The 19,170-nt window shown below is 55.1% G+C and overlaps 1 protein-coding gene across 1 annotated transcript; it reads left to right on the top strand.

Annotated features, from left to right (window-relative positions):
- Positions 1-16,802: 16,802 nt before the first annotated feature.
- On the top strand, positions 16,803-17,792 carry OLIG2 (oligodendrocyte transcription factor 2; the record flags this gene model as incomplete). Its single annotated transcript, XM_081138175.1, has 1 exon — positions 16,803-17,792. Exon 1 carries the CDS (start codon positions 16,818-16,820, stop codon positions 17,790-17,792), a length of 975 nt encoding a protein of 324 aa, XP_080994301.1. The 5' UTR covers positions 16,803-16,817.
- Positions 17,793-19,170: the final 1,378 nt, after the last annotated feature.

The raw sequence follows: 19,170 nt of genomic DNA, 5'->3' as shown, positions 1-19,170 counted from the left end.
GGAGGCAACCGATCGTTGCTTCTCTCTCACACCTCCCCCCTTGGAGGCCGGAGCCTGGAGAACCAGAGCTGTGGAAGCTGCGTCCCTGGCAGTTTGCTCTGTGGAACTAGGGTTTTGTCCCCCCAGCCCTGGCCGGCTGCCTCCTGACAAGGCTGGTTTCTACATGTTTGCATCGCTCAGAGCATCATCCTGATCTTCAGCGTTAGGGCCACGTGTGACTGGCTGCCTCAGTTGGCCCCAAATCCTTTCCCCTTCTTTGGTAGACCTGCAGATCTCCCTAATGCTCCTCTGTCAATGGAATCTACGAAGCTACCTCAGTCCCGCCTGATAAAATCCAAGGACCCATTGATATCTGGTCTGTCTTCAGGAACCCACCCCAGGGAGACATCTGTCCAGCTGTAGAGTGGCTCTCTGGAGAGGTTCACTGTTCGTAGGGGGTCGGGAGAGAGCCAGGGACAGAGAGAAGGAGGCATAGCTCATGCTCACAGCCCAACAGATTTTTTAAATGGCACGTAGCATCCATTCAGTTTCTCTAATCAGCTTCGAAGGCCTTGTGGGGCTCCCTCTACCACTGCGGGGCTGTAATTCTGTCACAACTAATTACCGCCCAATAGCCGTGGTGGGCGCAAAGTCTCCAGTTCAAAAGCAAGGTCGATATGCCCCCGCATTCAGACCTCAGCTGCCCCTGCGTGGTGGCGATTACACGAGGTAATACGGGGCATTGCTACCTGCTGCCGTCCAAAAGCTCCCTCTCCAGCTGAGCCAGCCGCCTCCTCCCTCCGCCGACAAAGATTATTTGTCATTAAAATGCTCAGGCTCGCTCCACTCTCCTTTACAATCTGGATGTTGCCTACACTTTGAGAAAGGTTTTTGAAGGAAGATTAGCAGGATTAGGAAAGGTTCACATATGTTCAGCCTCACTTTTGGTATTCAAGACATCACAACCTCGTACCACCCAGGAAGCTAAAGGAAAGGAGAGAAAAGGCAGAGGGTGGGGGAGGGAAGCAGGAGGAGATGGGGGAGGGGGACCGGAGCGGAGCTGTGTGAGTCTCCCCCAACAATACCAAGCTGGAGTGAAATGCAGATCTCGGGATGTGTGGTACTGGGAGATTCCCAGGCAGATTGCTATAATTTTTGTTTTTAGCACTGTTTTTCCTTCCCTTCCTGTGTGGTACTTTTCTCCCCATGATGATCTGGCCACTGTAGGGGACAGGAGGTGTCAGAGGCAGAACTCAGCATTTTGGCCTTTGGGCACCTTCCCGGTTATGCCCCACCCACTGCTGATCCTTGGCATTACCTTCCCCCAGAACTTGGGATAGTACCTAGCACATAGTGGGCCTGCCATAAATTTTTGTTTGTTAATAAAATGCATCACCAGACTAATTCCAGTACATAAGTCCAGCCTCCAGTCACCATTTGTGTGTCTTTTCTTGGACAAAGGAGGCAGGACTCTTTACTCCACAATGACCTAAGCTTGGGGTAGCTCCTGAATTGGCCTCCAAAGTGTGAGATAAGTTACATCTGACCTTGTAGTCATGGAGGCCTTTAGGCAGCTGCCGAGCTGCTGAAGGTGCCACAGAGGGCAAATGGACTGAGAACCATGGCTGTTCAGGGTGTCCAGTATCCTGTATTCAGCCAGTGGGTGTTACTTAAAATGTAGCATGCTGGTAATTGATGTGGATCAATAACTATAAGTTTTATGTACTATTTATTTACATTGTTATTTGGGTTATTTATTCATTAAGGAGGATACATCAGTTTGAGCTTCTGTTTTCTCAACAATAAAACAAGGTTAATAATATCTCTCTATGGACCTCCTGAATATAGGTACAAAAAAATCCTACAATTTAAAAAAAAAAAATTGATTCCAATAATGTATAGAAAAGATAATAAATCATGACCATGTGGGGGATATTGCAGGAATACAAAGTGGGCTTAAATTTGGAAAAGAAATCAATGTAATTCTCCGTATGAACAAATTAAAAAGAAAAATACATATGATCATCTTAATAGATGCAGAAAAGGAATTTTACAAAATACAAATGCATTCCTGACAGACACTCTCAGCCAACTAGGAATAGAAGGGAAGTCCCTCAACTGATAAATGAAATTTATGAAACAAACAAACAAACAAACAAACAAACAAAACAGCTAGCATCATATTTAGTGGTAAAAGAACAAATACTTTCTCACTAAGATCAGGAATGAGGCAAGGATGTCTGCATTCACCACTCCTATTCAACATTATACTGGAGATACAAACTAGAGCAATAAGGCAAGAAAAAGAAATTAAAAGCATCCATACTAGAGAAAAAATAAATCATGTCCTTACATGAAGATGACATGATCATCTTTATTCAAAATCCTAAGAAAGTACAAAAATGCTATCAGAACTAACACATGAGTTTAGCAAGGCTGCAGAATGTAAGGTCAGTATACAAAAATCAATTGTATTTCTATATACTAGCAAGAGATAGCTGGAAATTGAAATAAGAAAGCCTCTACAATATCATCCAAAAAGTAAATGTTTGGGGATAAATCTGACAAAAGATGTGTAAGACCTGTACACTGAAAACTACAAAACATTGCTGAAAGGTTAAAGAAATACTAAGTGGAGAGATATACCACTTAGACAGAAGATGCAAGCTTGTTAAGATATACTTTTCCCCAAAATTGGTCTATAGATTCTACTCAATACCAATAAAAATCCCAGAATTTTTTTAAAATAAAAATTGAGGAGATTTTAAGATGGCAGCTACAGGGATTAAGTGGAAGCTACACTGACACTCTCTTAGCACCAAATTGGAATTACAACTAAAATATAAGAAAACCATCCTGAATATGGTTCATTATTCGTTATCCTGAATAATCAACTGAAGACGAGCTGGAGAACACCGTCATAACCAAGGACCTAAAGTGGAGGCCACATAGAGACTGGTAGGAAGCACAGAGGCACAAGAGGGCTGGCTTGGCTCCCACAGGCAGCAGCTGAAGGTCCGGAGGGAGATTTCAGCTGTGGGGGGTTCCCACTGAGGACTCTGGGGTCTAACCCCCAAGCTGGGCTTCCCAGGCCAGAGCACCAGAACTGAGAAAGATGCCCACATAACATCTGGCTGTGAAAAGCAGTGGGGTTTCTGTCTGTCAGGCAGAGGGCTGGAAATGCAGGCACCCTTTTAAAGGGCCAAAGCACAAAGTGTTGGGTGCAGCCACTCACCTTGGAATCTGGCAGAGGGAGGGCAGAATGGACTAGAGTGTGAGGAGAGTCCAAGATTGCTGGCTCTGGGGATAGAATTCAGAGGGCAGCCATCTGGATTCCTGTGCTGAGTCATTCCCCCATATTGCAGAGGACATCTTTCTCAGGGAGACATTTATCTTCCAAGCAGCTTTGGGGGCGGGGGGGGGGGGGTGAAGCAATTGCCCCACCCTGTTTGAAAATCTCTTGCCCTACCCTGTGGAGTTTCTACAGCCTGAGGCTCATTAAGAGACAGAATAACATTCAGCTTCTGGGTGCTTTGAGTCTTTGCCTGATCTGCTTCTGGACCCGGGGCTTGAAAAAGTAGACCTTTGTGCACATCTTGGTCCTTTCCAAATGCACCCAGCCCCAGCAGAGAGAACCATAAGCTGTGAAGTTTGGAGAGCTTCAAACAGAGTACTCAAGGCCAGTCACAAACAGCATCTGACATTGGCCTGCACCAGAGACCATCCAAAAGACTGAGAGTCATAGCAGATCTACCTAATACATAGAAACAAATCCAAACAGGCAGCCACAACGGGGAGAAAAAACAAAAACAAAAAACATGCCCAAAATGAAAGAACAAAAGAATTCTCCAGAAAAAGAGAGAATTAAAATGGAGGTAAGCAATCTATCAGATATAGAGTTCAGAATACTGATCATAAGGATGCACAACAGCATGAGAAAAGAAATGGAAACTATGAAGGAAATTAAGAATGACATAGTAGAAATAAAAAAACAATGGAAGGAATAAACAGCAGATTAGGGGAAGCTGAGGATCAGATCAGTGAATTAGAAGACAGGGTAGAAAAAAATCACTCAATCAGAGATCCAAAAAGAAAAAGCAATTTAAAAATAGGAGGACAGCTTAAGGGAGCTGTGGGACAACATGAAATGTAACAATATTCGCATCATAGGAATGCCAGAGGAGGTCAAAGGTAAGCAAGGATTAGAGAACCTGTTTGAAGAAATAATGGCAGAAAAGTTCCCTAACCTGGTCAAGAAAAAAAATCACACAAGTTCAGGAGGCACAGAGAATCCCAAGTAAGAAGAACCCAAAGAGGCCCACGCCCAGACACATCATAATTAAAATGCCAAAAATTCAAGACAAAGAGAGAATCTTAAAGGCAGCAAAAGAAAAGCAATATGTTACTTACAAAGGAGCTCCCATAAGGCTGTCAGCTGACTTCTCATCAGAAGCTCTACAACCAGAAGGGAATGGCATGAAGGATTCAAGGTAATGAAAAGCAAGGATCTGAAACCAAGACTCCTCTATCCAGCAAGGCTATCATTCCAAATAGATGGTGAAATAAAGAGCTTCCCAGACAAAAAAAAAAAAAGGCTAAAGGAGTTTATCACTACCGATCCAGCATTGCAAGAAATGTTAAAGGGATCGCTGTAATAATAATAAGAAATAGACAGAAAGAGAAACATAAAGAAATAAAATGGCAATAGATAAGTCTCTGTCAATAATAACCTTAAATATAAATGGATTAAATGTTCTAATCAAAAGATATAGGGTAGCTGAATGGATAAGAAAACAAGGCCCAAATATATGTTGCCTACAAGAGACCCACCTCAGAACAAAAGACACATACAGGCTGAAAAAGACCCCCAAAACTTCTGGAGGACTTTAAAGGAGAGATCAACAACAACACAGTCATAGTGGGGAACTTTAACGCCCCACTGGCTTTACTGGATAGACCTTCCAGACAAAAAATCAACAAGGCAACAATGACTCTAAATGACACACTAGATCAGATGGATTTAATTGACATTTACAGAACATTTCACCCCAAAGCTGCAGAATATACAATCTCCTCAAGTGCACATGGGATATTCTCAGACAGAACACATGTTAGGACACAAAACAAGTCTTTACAAGTTCAGGAAGACTGAAATCATATCAAGTATCTTCTTGCAAATTTACACCATGGAATACTATGCAGCTGTAAAAACGAAGGATCCCTGACCCTTTGAGACAGCATGGTGGGACCTGGAGAATATTATGCTAAGTGAAATAAGCCCGTCAGAGAAAGACAAGTGTCACATGATCTCACTCATATGTGGAATCTAATGAACAAAATAAACTGATGAACAAAATAGATCCAGAGACATAGAAGCATGGAACGGACTGAGGGATCTCAGAGGGAAGGTGGGGGGGGGAGTGGGTGGGGAGTGATTAACCTAAGAACTTATCGCAAACATAGAGGTCTGCTACACTGCCTAAAGTGTTGCCTGTATTATGTTATTATGTTTTCAGTTTTAAAATACACACAAAAATACCCTGAAAGAGAACTCTGATGTGTGTTCTTGGGAGAATGGCATAAGAACGTCATGTTGAAATTAGAGTGTAAGACCTTTTCTTAGCTGTCCTTAGGCAAAATCTGTGCTTTGTTTTCCTCACTGGTAAAATGGGATTAATAATAATCTGTGTAAAACTCACAAGATTATAAATTCTATGGGGTTGGTCCATGGTAGTATTGAGTATTCCTGAAGCTTCCCCTGAGTCACAGAATGAGAAATGAGACAATGAAAACTTGATTGTGCCTGGTTGTTACATTTTATAAAATAAATTACTTTTTCCCCTCAGCTCATTTCATAAACAATTTGAGGCAGCCAACAATAGCTAGTCTCCAGAGCTGGCTCCCCACGAACCCCGCCTCCCAGGACACCCCCCATCCTGTGTGGTCCCCTCTTACATGGCCTGTGACTGGCTTTGACTAGCAGGATGCAGGGGAAGTGACACAGTGCAACCCGTGAGGCTGAGCCTTGGGGCGTCTGCAGCTTCTGCTTTCGCCTCTTGAAATGCCTTTTCTGGAACCGAGCTGCCATGCCGTGAGGAAGCCAAAGCAGTCACGTGGGGATGTCCATGGAGAAGGGCTGAGGCCTGGGTCACTCAGCCCCAGCTCAGCACCCGTCTGGACCTTCTGGCTGTCCCAGCATCGCAGCAGAAACCCACAGAGTCGTGAGAAATAGTACGTTATTGTCTCAAGTCCCTAGTCCTGGGGTCATTCATCCCACACCGACGGGTACCTGAAGTAGGGAGTTTCCCCCAGGTCTGACACCCTCACATCTAAATTCTGGGCTTGGGTGAAACCAGGAGAGTCGCCCCTTGTGTCCCTCTGCCTGGGCCTGTTCTCTAGGCCACACTGCTTTCAGAAAGAACGGCTTATTCTCATGGCTATGATACTGCTTATTAAAAGGAGCTGAAGTTTTTCATACCAATCGCCAAATAATCACACGGAATTGAAAGATAATGAGAATTGGGAAGTTCTGAAATGTGTTTGCGCTCACACACACCACGAAGCATAAAATAAATGAAATTATATAATTGTCAATGTCTCCGATGTTAACAACAATAGACTCTGGCCAGGACCGTGTCTCGGGCCGTCCAGTTATTTCCGAGGACTCTGGAGGACCCTGTGGAAGGCGCGCGTTTGTAGTGCTCAGTGCAAAGACATAATTACTATCTTCGGGCTGCCCGGCTCCCTACCCTGCTAATGAGTAAGATATTTAGAGTCCTGAACGGCTCGCGCGACATTTCAATCAGTAATGCAGAGACTTGGCAGCATCTCCATATCCCGCTTTTAAAGTCTGAATGCCTCTGCCTTAATCCAAGCTCCGTGGCATTTATTACTGTTTGTTACACTAACAAGTGAGATTACGAGAATTCTAATGAAGGCTTCCAGTGGAAAACTCTGTGATTAAAATGCCATAATAACAGTTGCATGCATTTATGTGCCTGATTACCATAATCTATTTAGCACAAGTAAACACCCAAACAGGGGGGAGGAAAGCAAGCCCGTGACACTTCAGCTAAAGGGGAATCTGAGACGCGAGGGGGACAGTGTAAATATGTAAATGTCTGTGTATCCGTTTCATGTCTCTCCTTTCTCATCCAGGGCTTGGTTTTTTCCCTTCTGTTTGCTAATGAGAAGACTATACTGTCACATGTGGGCCCTGCCTCACCAGGCTGAGGTGCATTTGGGGCCATCTGCTGGGGCCGGGATCCTGAACAATGCCACCCAGAGAGCGCCGGGCATATCTGCAGCCACCTTTGACATCGCGGAATAGAAGCAATGGTGTCTCGGAGACGACGGCCTCTGATGTGCTCGCTCTGAACGCTCCGTTCAGCTGTTGCCCCGTGAATGCGAGGCCTGGTGGCCACTCGGCCCCCTGCCCGCTCCCTCCCGCGCCTCCCTTCCCCCACAAACACCGCGCTGTCCACAAACGGACAGCGGCCAGGCCAGGCTTCTCCATTAGCTCCCTCCGTATCTCCGCTGCCTTCGTTATTTTTAGCTCTTAATAAAATGTCAGGCAGGAGGGTGGCTGCATCTTCCAATTGGTGAGGGATTCTGAAGAACTTTCTTAAAAGTGAAACGGAATACTTTAGTTTAAAAGTGGGGAGCTGGCCCCGGTCGGCGTGGCTCAGCTGGTCGGGTGTCGTCCTGTGCACCGAAGTGTTTGGCTCTCCAATAATGTTGTGAAGGTGTCTAATGCAGATGAGACAGACACAGAAAGTAGCTTGCCCGGATGGCTCTAGTTTAACAAGTGGGAAAATCAGAATCCCACCCCAGGCAGCCTGAATCCCAGCCTGCACTTTCAAACAGAAAACGCACTTAAAATTTGGCACCTCTGCAGTTTAAGAACCATAGGTCTATACAGCGTAAGAGCTTTAAAGGATGCAGTGTAGTGCCTGATACATTGTAACTCCGCAAGACCTGCTAGCTAGAACCATTAATACAATAACAACAATAACAATAACAATAACAATGTCATTATTCTTAGAAGAAACCTCTGTTTCCATTGGCACACATTTCCAGCACATGCTGATATGCACTTTTCAAACGAAAAGACTTTTAAAAGAAGGAGGCCAGAGGGGTTACAACGAGGAAAGAACATTTATCGCTGAAAGTGAGACAGCCCGTTGTTTGCCGCAGCTCCACTCTCACCTGCGCACATGGTGGAGCCCGCACGCAGCATGCTCCGCGCCACATGTACCACGTAATCACGGGGGCAGGGTAAAGACACAGCCTCCCCCTAATTTGACCAATTTAGCGTTTGAGGAGTAGTCTGTCTGGGCCATTCTGGGAATTTTTAAACAATGGATTGAAAGACAAATTAGGGGAGGCAGACAATATTTTGGAATCAACCTAATAAACGTAAACAGCTGTGATGCAGGCCACTGCACAATAAACGACGGGCCCTTTGTCACATGAAAGTAAGAATCTGCCTCCCCAGGGCCTGTCCTCCGCCGGTGGCTCGGGCCTCCTCTAGCTCCAGGCTGATGCCCAACCCTGCCGACACCTTGGTCTGGGAACTTCCTGCCTCCAGGAAGGGCTGAGGTGCTGCTGGGCTCATGTTCCAGGCCTCTGGCTCTACCCCCTGGGCAATATCCTCAACTGGCCACTGGACATCCCCACGGGTGCCCCTCAGGCATCTGCAGCTCAATGTCTCCAAAACACGGACTCCTTCTCGGTTGATGAGCTGGGGTGACACCCCATCCACCAGGCAGGACACAAACAAGATCCTAGGCTACTCTGTACCCCACCGCCCACATGGAGTCAGTCGCCAAGGCTTGCAGATGTTACCCCCTGAGGACATCTCCCCCCGGTCTCCTCTCACCATCACGCTGAGACATCCGAAATCACCACCGCACAGTCTGGAGGCAGGGAGTCCCAGATCAAGTGTGGGCAGGGTTGGTCTCTTCTGAGGCCTGTCTCCTTGGCGTGTAGACGGCCGTCTTCTCTCCCTGCCTCACACGGTCTTCCCTCTGTGTGTCTGGGTCCTAATCTCTTCTTCTTATAAGGACCCCAGTCATATTGGGTTAGGACCCACCCACCCTAATGACCTCATTTTAACTTGATTCCTCGTTAATACCCTATGTCCAAAAACAGTCACATTCTGAGGCACCAGAGGCGAGGGCTTCAACAAGGGAATTTTGGGTGGACGCAATTCAGCCCCAGCAGGGTCCTGCTCATTGCTCACCCGGACTACAGTGAAACTGCCTTTTCCAAGTTCTCTGTAGCCATAACACCCTGTATTTTCCAAATTTTTAAAACAAGGACCATGGTTTATTTCTATTATCAGAAAAAACAAAATCAATAAATTATTTTAAAGAAAACTGGCGGCCTCCTTAGAACTCAGGGAGGTGAGGTCTCCTTGTTCTGCTGGGAGACTCTGGTCTCCTGTCCCGTTTCTCCATTTACCACCCACAGCCTCAAACCCGGACTCTCTTCCATTTCCTTTCACAGGCTGACAACTGGCTGGGCCGTGGGCTGGATTCTGGTTTGGGGTCACCCCCCTTGGTTTCACATTTCATAGTTAACAGGAGGGAGAAACGCTGGCGAGCACAGAGTTCACTGACTGCGTGGTGAGCCACGATTCAGGCACCGTCCGTGATAATAAGACCCATTCTGAAATCAAAACACACGGGCCGCATGGCTCAGCGACTGAGCGCCCACCGGTGAACCAGGAGGCCAGTGCCCAGGGTTTCTGGCTCCATCCCCAGTCGGGGGCAGGCAGGAGGCAGAGATCAATGACTCTCATCATTGGTGTTCTTCCCTCTCTCCCTTCCTCTCTCTGAAATCAATAAAAACATATTAAAAAACAAACAACCACGAACTTATGTTCTTCTATGTACATAGTGGATTTTTGTCTTAATTCTGCAATTTAGAAAGTTTTTGTCCACTCCCCTCCAGGGGAAGTGATGGGGACCCAAGCTCCTCCTGGTGTCCCCCCCTCCCATCCCAGCGCCCGGCTTGGCCAGACAGGAGGTGCCTCACCGAGGCTGAGCCTCAAGGGGGACAAGAGCGCCACTCTATAGCGAGGGACAGCCCGTGTGGTCCTCCGGACAGAGGAGGCTGGACCCTGGTCGGGAAATAGGCAGAAGCCACCCAGAGCAGGGCGCGTGGAATCCCTCTGGAGAGAGAAACGGGAGCGCGGGACCAAGCAAGGGAGCTGGGTGGCTGCGGACAGGGGCGGGTGCTGGCTTCACTACAGGCTGTTAAAACCTGAAGTATAGAAACACAGGGTGGGGCGAAAGCAGGCCTGCGCGGTGACCAGCGTGCGCACCGGCGGGGTCCCCTCTTCCCGGCGCGCGGCCTCCGTGCGCAGCGGGGGGCTCGGGGAGTCCAGGGCCGGGCGCCTTGGGGTTGAGCCGCGGAGGAGGCCGGCGCCCCAGGGTCCTACCTAGGGCTTGGCCGAGCTGTCGCCCGGGATCGGGCCCCGAGGCTCCTCTCTCCGCGCGCCTCTCCCTGCGGGTCCTGGCCCCAGGAGCCCGAGGCCCGAGGCCCGAGGCCAGGGCCTGAACCCATCTCTGGCCGCGCTTTGCGGGCGCAGGGCTCAGCTTTAGGTGGAGGATCAGACCAGTGAGTCCCTCGGGGCCCCGGAGCCGCTGTGTCCGTCAGTCCAGGCGTCACGGGAGGGGGAACACCTTGGGAGGGGACCGGTCCGCTTTAGGAGGCAGCGGGTTTGGCACTGGAGGGGCAGTGTCATCCCACCCCCACGGAGTGAGCCCCGCGGACTCAACCGGCCTCTGAAACTGGTTTAAAGGGGGAAGCGTGTGCCTCTGACGCTACTGTTACTGTCTTGTGATGTGTGGAAACTTCTATAAAACTCTAACGGTCTCACTCTGGCCCTTACTTCGGTGTAATGAGTCTTCTGGGGCCTGAGCCCGCTCTGGGTCCCGGGGGTGCGCAGCGAGTTCGGGCACAGGGAGGTGAGGAGGGCGCGGGGTGCCACCGGGACGGGAGCGGGAGGGCGCGGGGTGCCTCCGGGGCGGGAGCGCGAGGGCGCGGGGTGCCACCGGGACGGGAGCGGGAGGGCGCGGGGTGCCTCCGGGGCGGGAGCGGGAGGGCGCGGGTGCCTCCGCGGCTCCAGGAGGGGCGGCGCCTTCCCGGGCTGACCCCTGCGATCTTAGTCCAGCGCGTGAGAGCTGGCAGAGCGGGCAGAGCTGGCAGAGCTCGGGTGGAGACGGGAAAGAGCAGTGCCCTCTCGGTGCGCGGGGTCTGAGGAAGGGGGCGTGGGAGGGAGAGGGGGTGAGCAGTTGGCAGGACACAGTCAGGACCCCCAGGCCGAGTTAAAGGCCTGGGACTTGATCCCGAAGGCGAAGCGGAGACGTCGTGCCGCTAGTGTCCCTGTGTAGCAAGCAGGCCCCCCATCCCGAGCTTGGACAGACAACCACCCTCCCCTTCGCAGAGGTGCGAAGCTCCACGCCCTCCAAGCCCGCAGCCGCCCCCCCCCCCTCGCCGGCCGTGCGCAGTGCTGGGAACGCACCAACCCGCGCTTTCCAGAAACCCTGTGGTGCAGAATTGTCACCAGCAGCCCGGAAGAGTCTCTCCCGTCAGAAGCCTGCAGCTTCCTCTTACCAAGGGTCTTAGCCCCCTGTCCTCACCACCCTAGGCCTCAGTGGAGCGCCCCCCACCGACCAGGGACACGCTGACCGCCTGTTCACCCCGACCGCTCACCCTCCAGATTAATTCAGACGGGAAGGGAAGCGCCTCATGTTCATAGATTGGGGCGGGGAGCAGAGGGAGGTGTGGGACAGTGCCACCAAGGCCCTGGGACTGGCATCCAGTGGGCTGCAGGTTAAACCCTCCAACCTTCAGTATCTCCAGCTGTAAAATGGGCCCAGTGGGCCTCTCCCATAACGGTGTGTAAGCTGAGATCTATAAAAGTTAATTTCTGGGTCCTCCCCGCCCCCCTCCAGTCCTATCCCAACTTCACTCCACTGTGAACTTGGGGTGCAGGCTAACTTCAGTAGCACTAGCCCTTAGGGGCAGTCAGGCTGGCTTCACTGAGGGGATGGTCCAGAGGAGAAAGGTCCACTGGGGGGAGGGGGGAGAAGGGGGGCATTAGTTTGGGGTTTTGTTTGGCCACCTTTTTGTTTATTGTTTCTCTTTAACTTCCCTGCAGCCCCATCACCCCCCAAAGCTCCTGGGCATTCCTCCAGGATTCCCCCTGGGCCCAGCCCCTGCTGACACCCAAGCCTGACCCAGGCCAGGGCAGGGGTCCTCGAATCTCAACATTTCACAGACGGGCAAACACTTGAGTATTAACAGAATAGAGAAACTGCCAGGGGAGGAAGTTATCCCCCCTCCCCCAAATCTGGTGGCAGACACTTCCTTAGAAGCTACTGGCAGCTTCTAGAAGAGAGGACCTGAGGCTGAGAGCAGGACCAGAGGTCCCGAAGCCTCTGCCGCCCACACCTGCCTCCTCACCATCCCCCTGCCTCCCTGGACCTGCCCTCTACTCCCCGGCCTTGGCCAAATGTCCACACCTCTCTTGGTGAGTTTCCCATCCCTCCCAGGGTCAGTGAGAGATTAAATAAAATGAAGTCCCTCGTGATCCACTAAGTGCCTGGCACAGCATAGGATGCCTTGGTCAGTTATCATTTGATGGGCCTGTCCCTTGCTACACCCCCCCCCCCTTTTTAAAGGCTCCCATATGCAAGCAATCCAGTTTTACAGACCTCAGGGTTGGCTGTGTACACGCACCTTTGCCCACATTTAACAGTCAAGTGTGACACAGGCCCTGCAGCACATCAGCACATGTGCGCAGTCAGAGGTATTTACCCAGCGCCCTCCACGTGTCAGGCCCTGGACATTGGGATGAGGCGCGGGCTCCAGCTCCCCGAGCTGAGTCTTGAAAAGGAAGGCAGATGGCATTTGTTTTCAGAGTTCTGCCTTCCAAAGGGTCATATCGCTCACGATTTGAGCACCAAAAGGGGCCATTCCGCATTCCTTCTGGTTTCTGGACAAGGAGCGATGGCTGAAATGTTTTTTTCTCCCCCTTTCCTTTCCTTTCTGGTGCCAAGAGCCTTGCCTCCCACCGCCAGCCCTGGCCGGCCCTGCACCAGGACGCCGCTCTCCTTGGCAGCCTGGCGGAGACGCCGCCTGAATGCGCTCAGGAAGGGAAAGGCGGGGAGGAACCCGGGGAGCGGTGGGAGGTCTGCGCCCCTGGAGCCCCGCGCGAGCCCGCCGGGCCCTTTTGGCACAGGCTCCTCCCGGGCCGCCAGGCGGCTGAGCAAAAGCTGGCCGCAACACGCACCCGGCCTTTTGTGGGAGCGAAACACAAAGGAGAGGGAAAGACGCGTCTTCCGTTTTGACGGAGAAGGCGGACAGCGCCAGGAAGCCCGGGCCAGCCAGGAACCCCGGGCCCGCCCGAGCAGCCTCACGGGCGAGCGCTCCACTTCGCGCTCGCGGGCTGCGCCCCAGCTGCGCGGGCGGGGCCGGGGACCCTCCCAGGACCTGCACACCAGGCGCGGGGCTCAAGACCTGCACAGGAGCCTGGACGCCTCCAGGACGCAAGGGGGCAAGCGCCATGGCCGGGCTCCAGTTTCCGATTATTCCTGGTGGGGGTAGGAGGACTTCGAGACAGCGAGAGGCGTTTGGGGACCCATCTGCCCCTGCGCCGCAGGAACCCCAGGGAACGGAGCCCGCCCCCACCTCCCGAGCAACTCTCTGGCGACCGGAGGATGTTGGGGGAGGCTGCGGGGAGACGTGGCCTGTATCCCAGAGCTGCCAACCCGAGCCCTGGGCTTGGGGAGAGAGCGCCGCGAGGTGCCGCTGCACAGACCCAGAGAAGCCACCGCTGCCTCCCCGGCTGGGTGGCACGGCGCTGGGACCTAGATTGTCCTTATGAGCGTCCACGCGGGAACCTGGCGAGTCAGCCAGCTCTCCTGCCTCCGGACTTGCTTCCCAGGCTCTAAACTCGCGCTGTTCCAGGACTGGTCCCCCTCGCCCCTGCTTCCAACGCCAGGCGCCTGCGGAGCGAGCGCATTAAGAACCTCAGACCGCGCCCTCCCGCGGACCGCCAGACGCTGGACGGTCACCGATGGGGAGCCACGAAAGACGGAATCGGGCCCCGCCACGCGCGCCGCGGCGGCTGCGACCCAGGCGCGCGCGTTCCGCCTGCTGGTGTTTGTTAGATACACCCGCGCGCGCAGGTCCACGCCCCGGCCGGTGGCCCAGTGTTCACACGCCCACGAATGTCCTCACTGCCGGCGGCCCGGAGGCCCAAAGGAATGGTCCTCAAGGAGCCGAGCTCTTCCCTCTCCCCACCCCCGCTCCCTGCGTCGGTTTCTGTGACAGATTCTGCTAATCGAACGGTTATGGGTCATCCTCCCAAACCGTTGGAGGGCGTATCTCCACGCTTCCGTTCTCCGTGTATTAAATACATATTCAACGGATGGCTGCAGAGCCAGCTGGGAAACACGCGGGTTAGAAAAATAATGCTCCAGAAGGCACGAGGCTGGGCCGAAGCGGGAGCCCGCTGGGCTTTCTCGCGTAGGCGTCCCTGCAAAGGGGGAGGGGGAGCGCATTGTGCGCTTCTTTTCCTATTTGTGTATTTTGTAACTTTGCTAACTTGAAGACAAATTGCTTACTGTGTTTATTTGTTTGCTTGGTGTGTGTGTATTTTTAAAGCCTTACAGGCAAATTAAAAGTTACCAAACAACCTATGTAACCAGACGACTGTAACATTCCCTGGGCAGGGCTGCGCATGTTTGTGAGTGTGCAGGATAAAGGCCCGGGGTCCTGGGCTCCGCAGAAACAAACTTCTGTACTCGAAGTGTCCGCACTTAAGAAATTCAGCTCAGGGAAATGGTTAGAGACCAGCGCCGCCTCTACTTAGGACCTGCCAGCGCTGGTGTCTGCAGTCCAGGCAGAGCTGCGCTGTAAAGGGTCAGCAGATTTTCCTGTCGACTTGCTGCAGACAGTCTCTCAGTTTCCCCATCTGTAAAACTGGTATTTGGGTCAATACTTCTGAACAACCTCAGGCGCTTCTCTAGACCGGGTTTACTTTCTCCTGGTCAAAGGTTTCCGTTTCTGAGAGTCCCGCAGCGATTGGCAAAACTTGTAGGAACGCGGCCGAACCCGTCCCTAGGTCTACACCATCCACAACTTCATGGACAGTTGTTATTTCTTCCCAAGCACCGTTCTGGAGGCGCCCCCCTTCCTTCCCCGCCGGGTGCCGCGCGAGGCCCTGCCCCCAGCTGGGGGCGCTCCCGGCCTCCTCCTTAGACGAGCTCTTAGAGTTCGAGGAAAGTCGGCGCTTTGCGCCTGGTTGTCTTTTACTGGGGGCTCCAAATGCGCACGTGCTGAAACCCGCGGGGTGGGGACGGGCAGCGGAGAACCCGAGAGAACCAGAGCGGAGGCGCAGCGCAGGAGATCCAGCCCCAGCGCGCGGCTGAAAAGCTCCGACGGCCTTGGGTCTCAGGTCAGTGTGCGGAGCTCCCAGCGCACCCCATCCCGCAGCCTGGCTCTCTGCCCATCGTATTTTTAAACAAATTGCACACAGTTCCCTTTCTCCCGCGGTCCCAATCGCGGCCGGTCCTCGGAACTTCTCCCCGAGCCCCAGCGCCACCCCCCCTCGCCTCGCCCTCCCGCCCCAGGTCCCTCCTCCAGTTCCTCCCCGAGAACCTCTGCGGACGCCCATTGGCTGCGCGCGGGGAGGAGGCGTGCGCCCGGCGCCGCGAGTTTCTTGGAGCGGAATTAGCCCGAATGACAACAGCTTCCCAGCCCCCCACCCCCACCCCACACCCCGCGGGCCCTGCTCATTGGCGCTGCGGCCCCTCCAGGACCCGCACATTGTTCCCCGCCCCCGCTTCGGCCACCGCCGCCGCGGTCGCCGCTGCCACTGAGCTATAAAAACCGGCCGAGCCGGGAAAGGTGCGGATGCTTAGCATAGACCTAGGCGACCTCCGAGCCCGGGGTCCGGTTCTCCACGGCGGCTTCTGGGACCGAGCTCCTCTCACTGCACCCACAGTAAGTGTCCCCGCCCCCCCAGCCCCAGCCCGCATCTCCGGGGCAGATGCCGCTCAACTCCGCGGCGACGCGGACGCTCCAATAGAGGGTCCCCGAGCCCGCCCCTGCCCGACACTTCTCCGCAGCGCTTTCGCTGCTCTGACCCACCTCACGCCCACCGCAGCACCCCCATCGCCCACAAACGAGGAGTCGGGGCGACCACAGCTCCTTCTGACCAACTCCCAGCCAGCTGGCGAGCTCCGCGCGGCCCCCGAGCCCAGCGCAAGGAATCTGGGCCCGGTGCGGGCACTGGGCGCCTGCCTGTGCGTGTGTTGGCTCCGCGGTGTCGATGGGGACAAGGGGGATGCGTTTGAGGAACCAAACGACTACTTCTCCATTTAGATCTCTCCCTTCTCAAAGAAAAACCTTCACTTGCCCCTTGTTTGTTCCAACCCTGGAGATCCAGCCTCCGCCTTCCTAGCTGAGGGAACATAAACCTCTAGAATGCCACCCTCCCTGGGGGACACCCACAGCTCCCTGGCCTGAAACAACCTGTGGATGAGCGCGGAGGGGAGGCTCGGGGGGAGGGAAGGAGAGGTTCCTTGCGCGCACCTGCGTGGCCCTGGACGGCAGGCCAGGGAAGGCGAGGTGGGCCCGGGCGAGCGGCCATCCGACCCGGACTCCGCGCTGCGGCGCGGGCGGAGCAGCTTTTCTCTCACCGGCCCCGCGTCCATCCCGAGCTCTCTCCCGTCTCTCCTCCCGCAGGAGGCGCGCGCGCGAGCGCCGAGGGCCGAGGGAGGAAGGACGCCGCCAGAGCCGCGACTCTCCGCGGGGCCATGGACTCGGACGCCAGCCTGGTGTCCAGCCGCCCGTCGTCGCCGGAGCCCGATGACCTTTTTCTGCCGGCCCGGGGCAAGGGAAGCGGCGGCGGCGGCTTCGCGGGCGGCACGGTGTCTTCGTCCACGCCGAGCGACTGCCCGCCGGAGCTGCGCGCCGAGCTGCGCGGCGCCATGGGCGCGGCGAGCGCGCACCCCGGGGACAAGCTGGGCGGCGGCGGGGCCGGCTTCAAGTCGGCCTCGTGCAGCACCTCGACGTCCACGTCGGCGGCCGCCGCGTCGTCCACCAAGAAAGACAAGAAGCAGATGACGGAGCCCGAGCTGCAGCAGCTGCGCCTCAAGATCAACAGCCGCGAGCGCAAGCGCATGCACGACCTCAACATCGCCATGGACGGGCTCCGCGAGGTCATGCCTTACGCTCACGGCCCGTCGGTGCGCAAGCTCTCCAAGATCGCCACGCTGCTGCTGGCGCGCAACTACATCCTCATGCTCACCAACTCGCTGGAGGAGATGAAGCGGCTGGTGAGCGAGATCTACGGCGGCCACCACGCCGGCTTCCACCCGTCCACCTGCGGCGGCCTGGCGCACTCGGCGCCCCTGCCCGCCGCCACCGCGCACCCCGCGGCCGCCGCGCACGCCGCGCACCACCCTGCGGTGCACCACCCCATCCTGCCCCCCGCCGCCGCCGCCGCCGCAGCCGCCGCCGCCGCCGCCGCGGTGTCCAGCGCGTCCCTGCCGGGCTCGGGGCTGTCCTCGGTGGGCTCCATCCGGCCCCCGCACGGCCTGCTCAAGTCTCCGTCGGCGGCAGCCGCAGCCCCGCTGGGGGGCGGGGGCGGCGGCGGCGGCGGCGGCGGCTTCCAGCACTGGGGTGGCATGCCCTGCCCCTGCAGCATGTGCCAGGTGCCGCCCCCGCACCACCACGTGTCGGCCATGGGCACCGGCAGCCTGCCGCGCCTCACCTCCGACGCCAAGTGAGGTGCGTCCTGGCGAGCCGGGCCCGGAGGCTGCGAGCTGGGACGTGGGGGCTGGGCTCCGAGGAGGAGCGCAGGACCTTGGGCTGGGGGGGGGGAGACGGTGCGGACTCCCGCCCTCCCTGGGGCGCACTAACCGGTGGGAGTGAGAGGGGCCTTCGCTCCGGGACCTGGTTCAGCCCTCTCTGGCTTTAAATAGCACGGGTTCGGTAGACACCGTTTTATCAGAAAGCACCGCTCTTTGCACCCCTCTCCAAACAGCCCCTCTGCCCCAAAAGAGATGATTCTGAGAACTGGTTTCCCGGGGAACAGGGCCTCACTCGGCCCCGGCTGCACTTTGTTACGTGGGGAGTGGGTGGGGAGGGAGGGGGGCGTTGGGGACCCTCCGCTTCCCCCTTTCTCGGGCCGACTGGGGATTCCCGGGAGCGGTACCCCGGGAGCGGGCGCAGCCGTCGGGCTCACCGTCCAGGGCCCTCTCTGGCCCGGGCCAGGGCTGCGGGTTGGTTGGAAGGCGGCGTTGGTGCCAGAAGCACCCACGGTCGCGTCCAACCGCGACACCTGGTAACCCCCAACCCTCTGCGAACTGCTGCGGGTCGTCCGCGTCGCTCCCGGTGGTTTAGGGCGTGCGGTCTTCTCATCTGTCGCGGTTCCATTTTCAACAACAGGAACAAGCGCTGTAGACGTCGGGACAGAACCACTGGTGGACTGGAATAGCCTAGTACCGTCCACTCGGGGAGCGGGTGTGTTTTAGTCATTTTAAGATAGAGCCCCCCACCCGCCCCATTCTTTCCGCCTCTGGGCACAAAGCGATTGGGTCCCTCACCCGGCGGGGCAGCCCCCGCACCTGAGGCCCGACAGCTGGAAGGCTGTTGCTGTGAATGCGGTTTGGTTATTTGGGGGCGGCGGCGGCCTCCCTCTCTGCTTCCCTGGATGTGTAGATATAATCTCAGTGACGAGGTAAGTGCGGGCTGCTGAACTGCCACCTGACTGCCGGCCCCACCGGCGTCGGAGCCGGTTTCCTCCACAGCGGTTTCTTTTCGCCACTTTTAACACAAACGACAAACTCCTCCACGTGCGCCCCGCGCCCCGCGCCGCGACCCGGCTTCGCCGCGTCTGTCCCGTAACATCCCCCCTCCGACCGCCGCCCCTCGCAGAGAGTGTATCGTCTGTTTTATTTTTGTAAAAAGAAAAAAGTGCTAAATAATATTTATTACCTGTTTTGTTGCAAAAAAAAAGAAAAAAAAGAAATGATCGAGTACTGAGATTTTAAATAAAAGTGAAAGTAAGTCGGGTGTTCTCCAGCCGCGCGGGTGGGAGCGAGGGCGGGGTTCTGTCCCTGGGGGCGGGATTCGGGGGCGCGGGGGCTGCTCCCCAGTCTCCGA

Source organism: Miniopterus schreibersii, assembly GCF_964146895.1.
Source record: "Miniopterus schreibersii genome assembly, chromosome: 5".
In the NCBI taxonomy this organism is placed as follows: Eukaryota; Metazoa; Chordata; class Mammalia; order Chiroptera; family Miniopteridae; genus Miniopterus; species Miniopterus schreibersii.
Note: the sequence above shows the minus strand (reverse complement) of the source record. Positions and strands in the feature narration are given on the sequence as shown.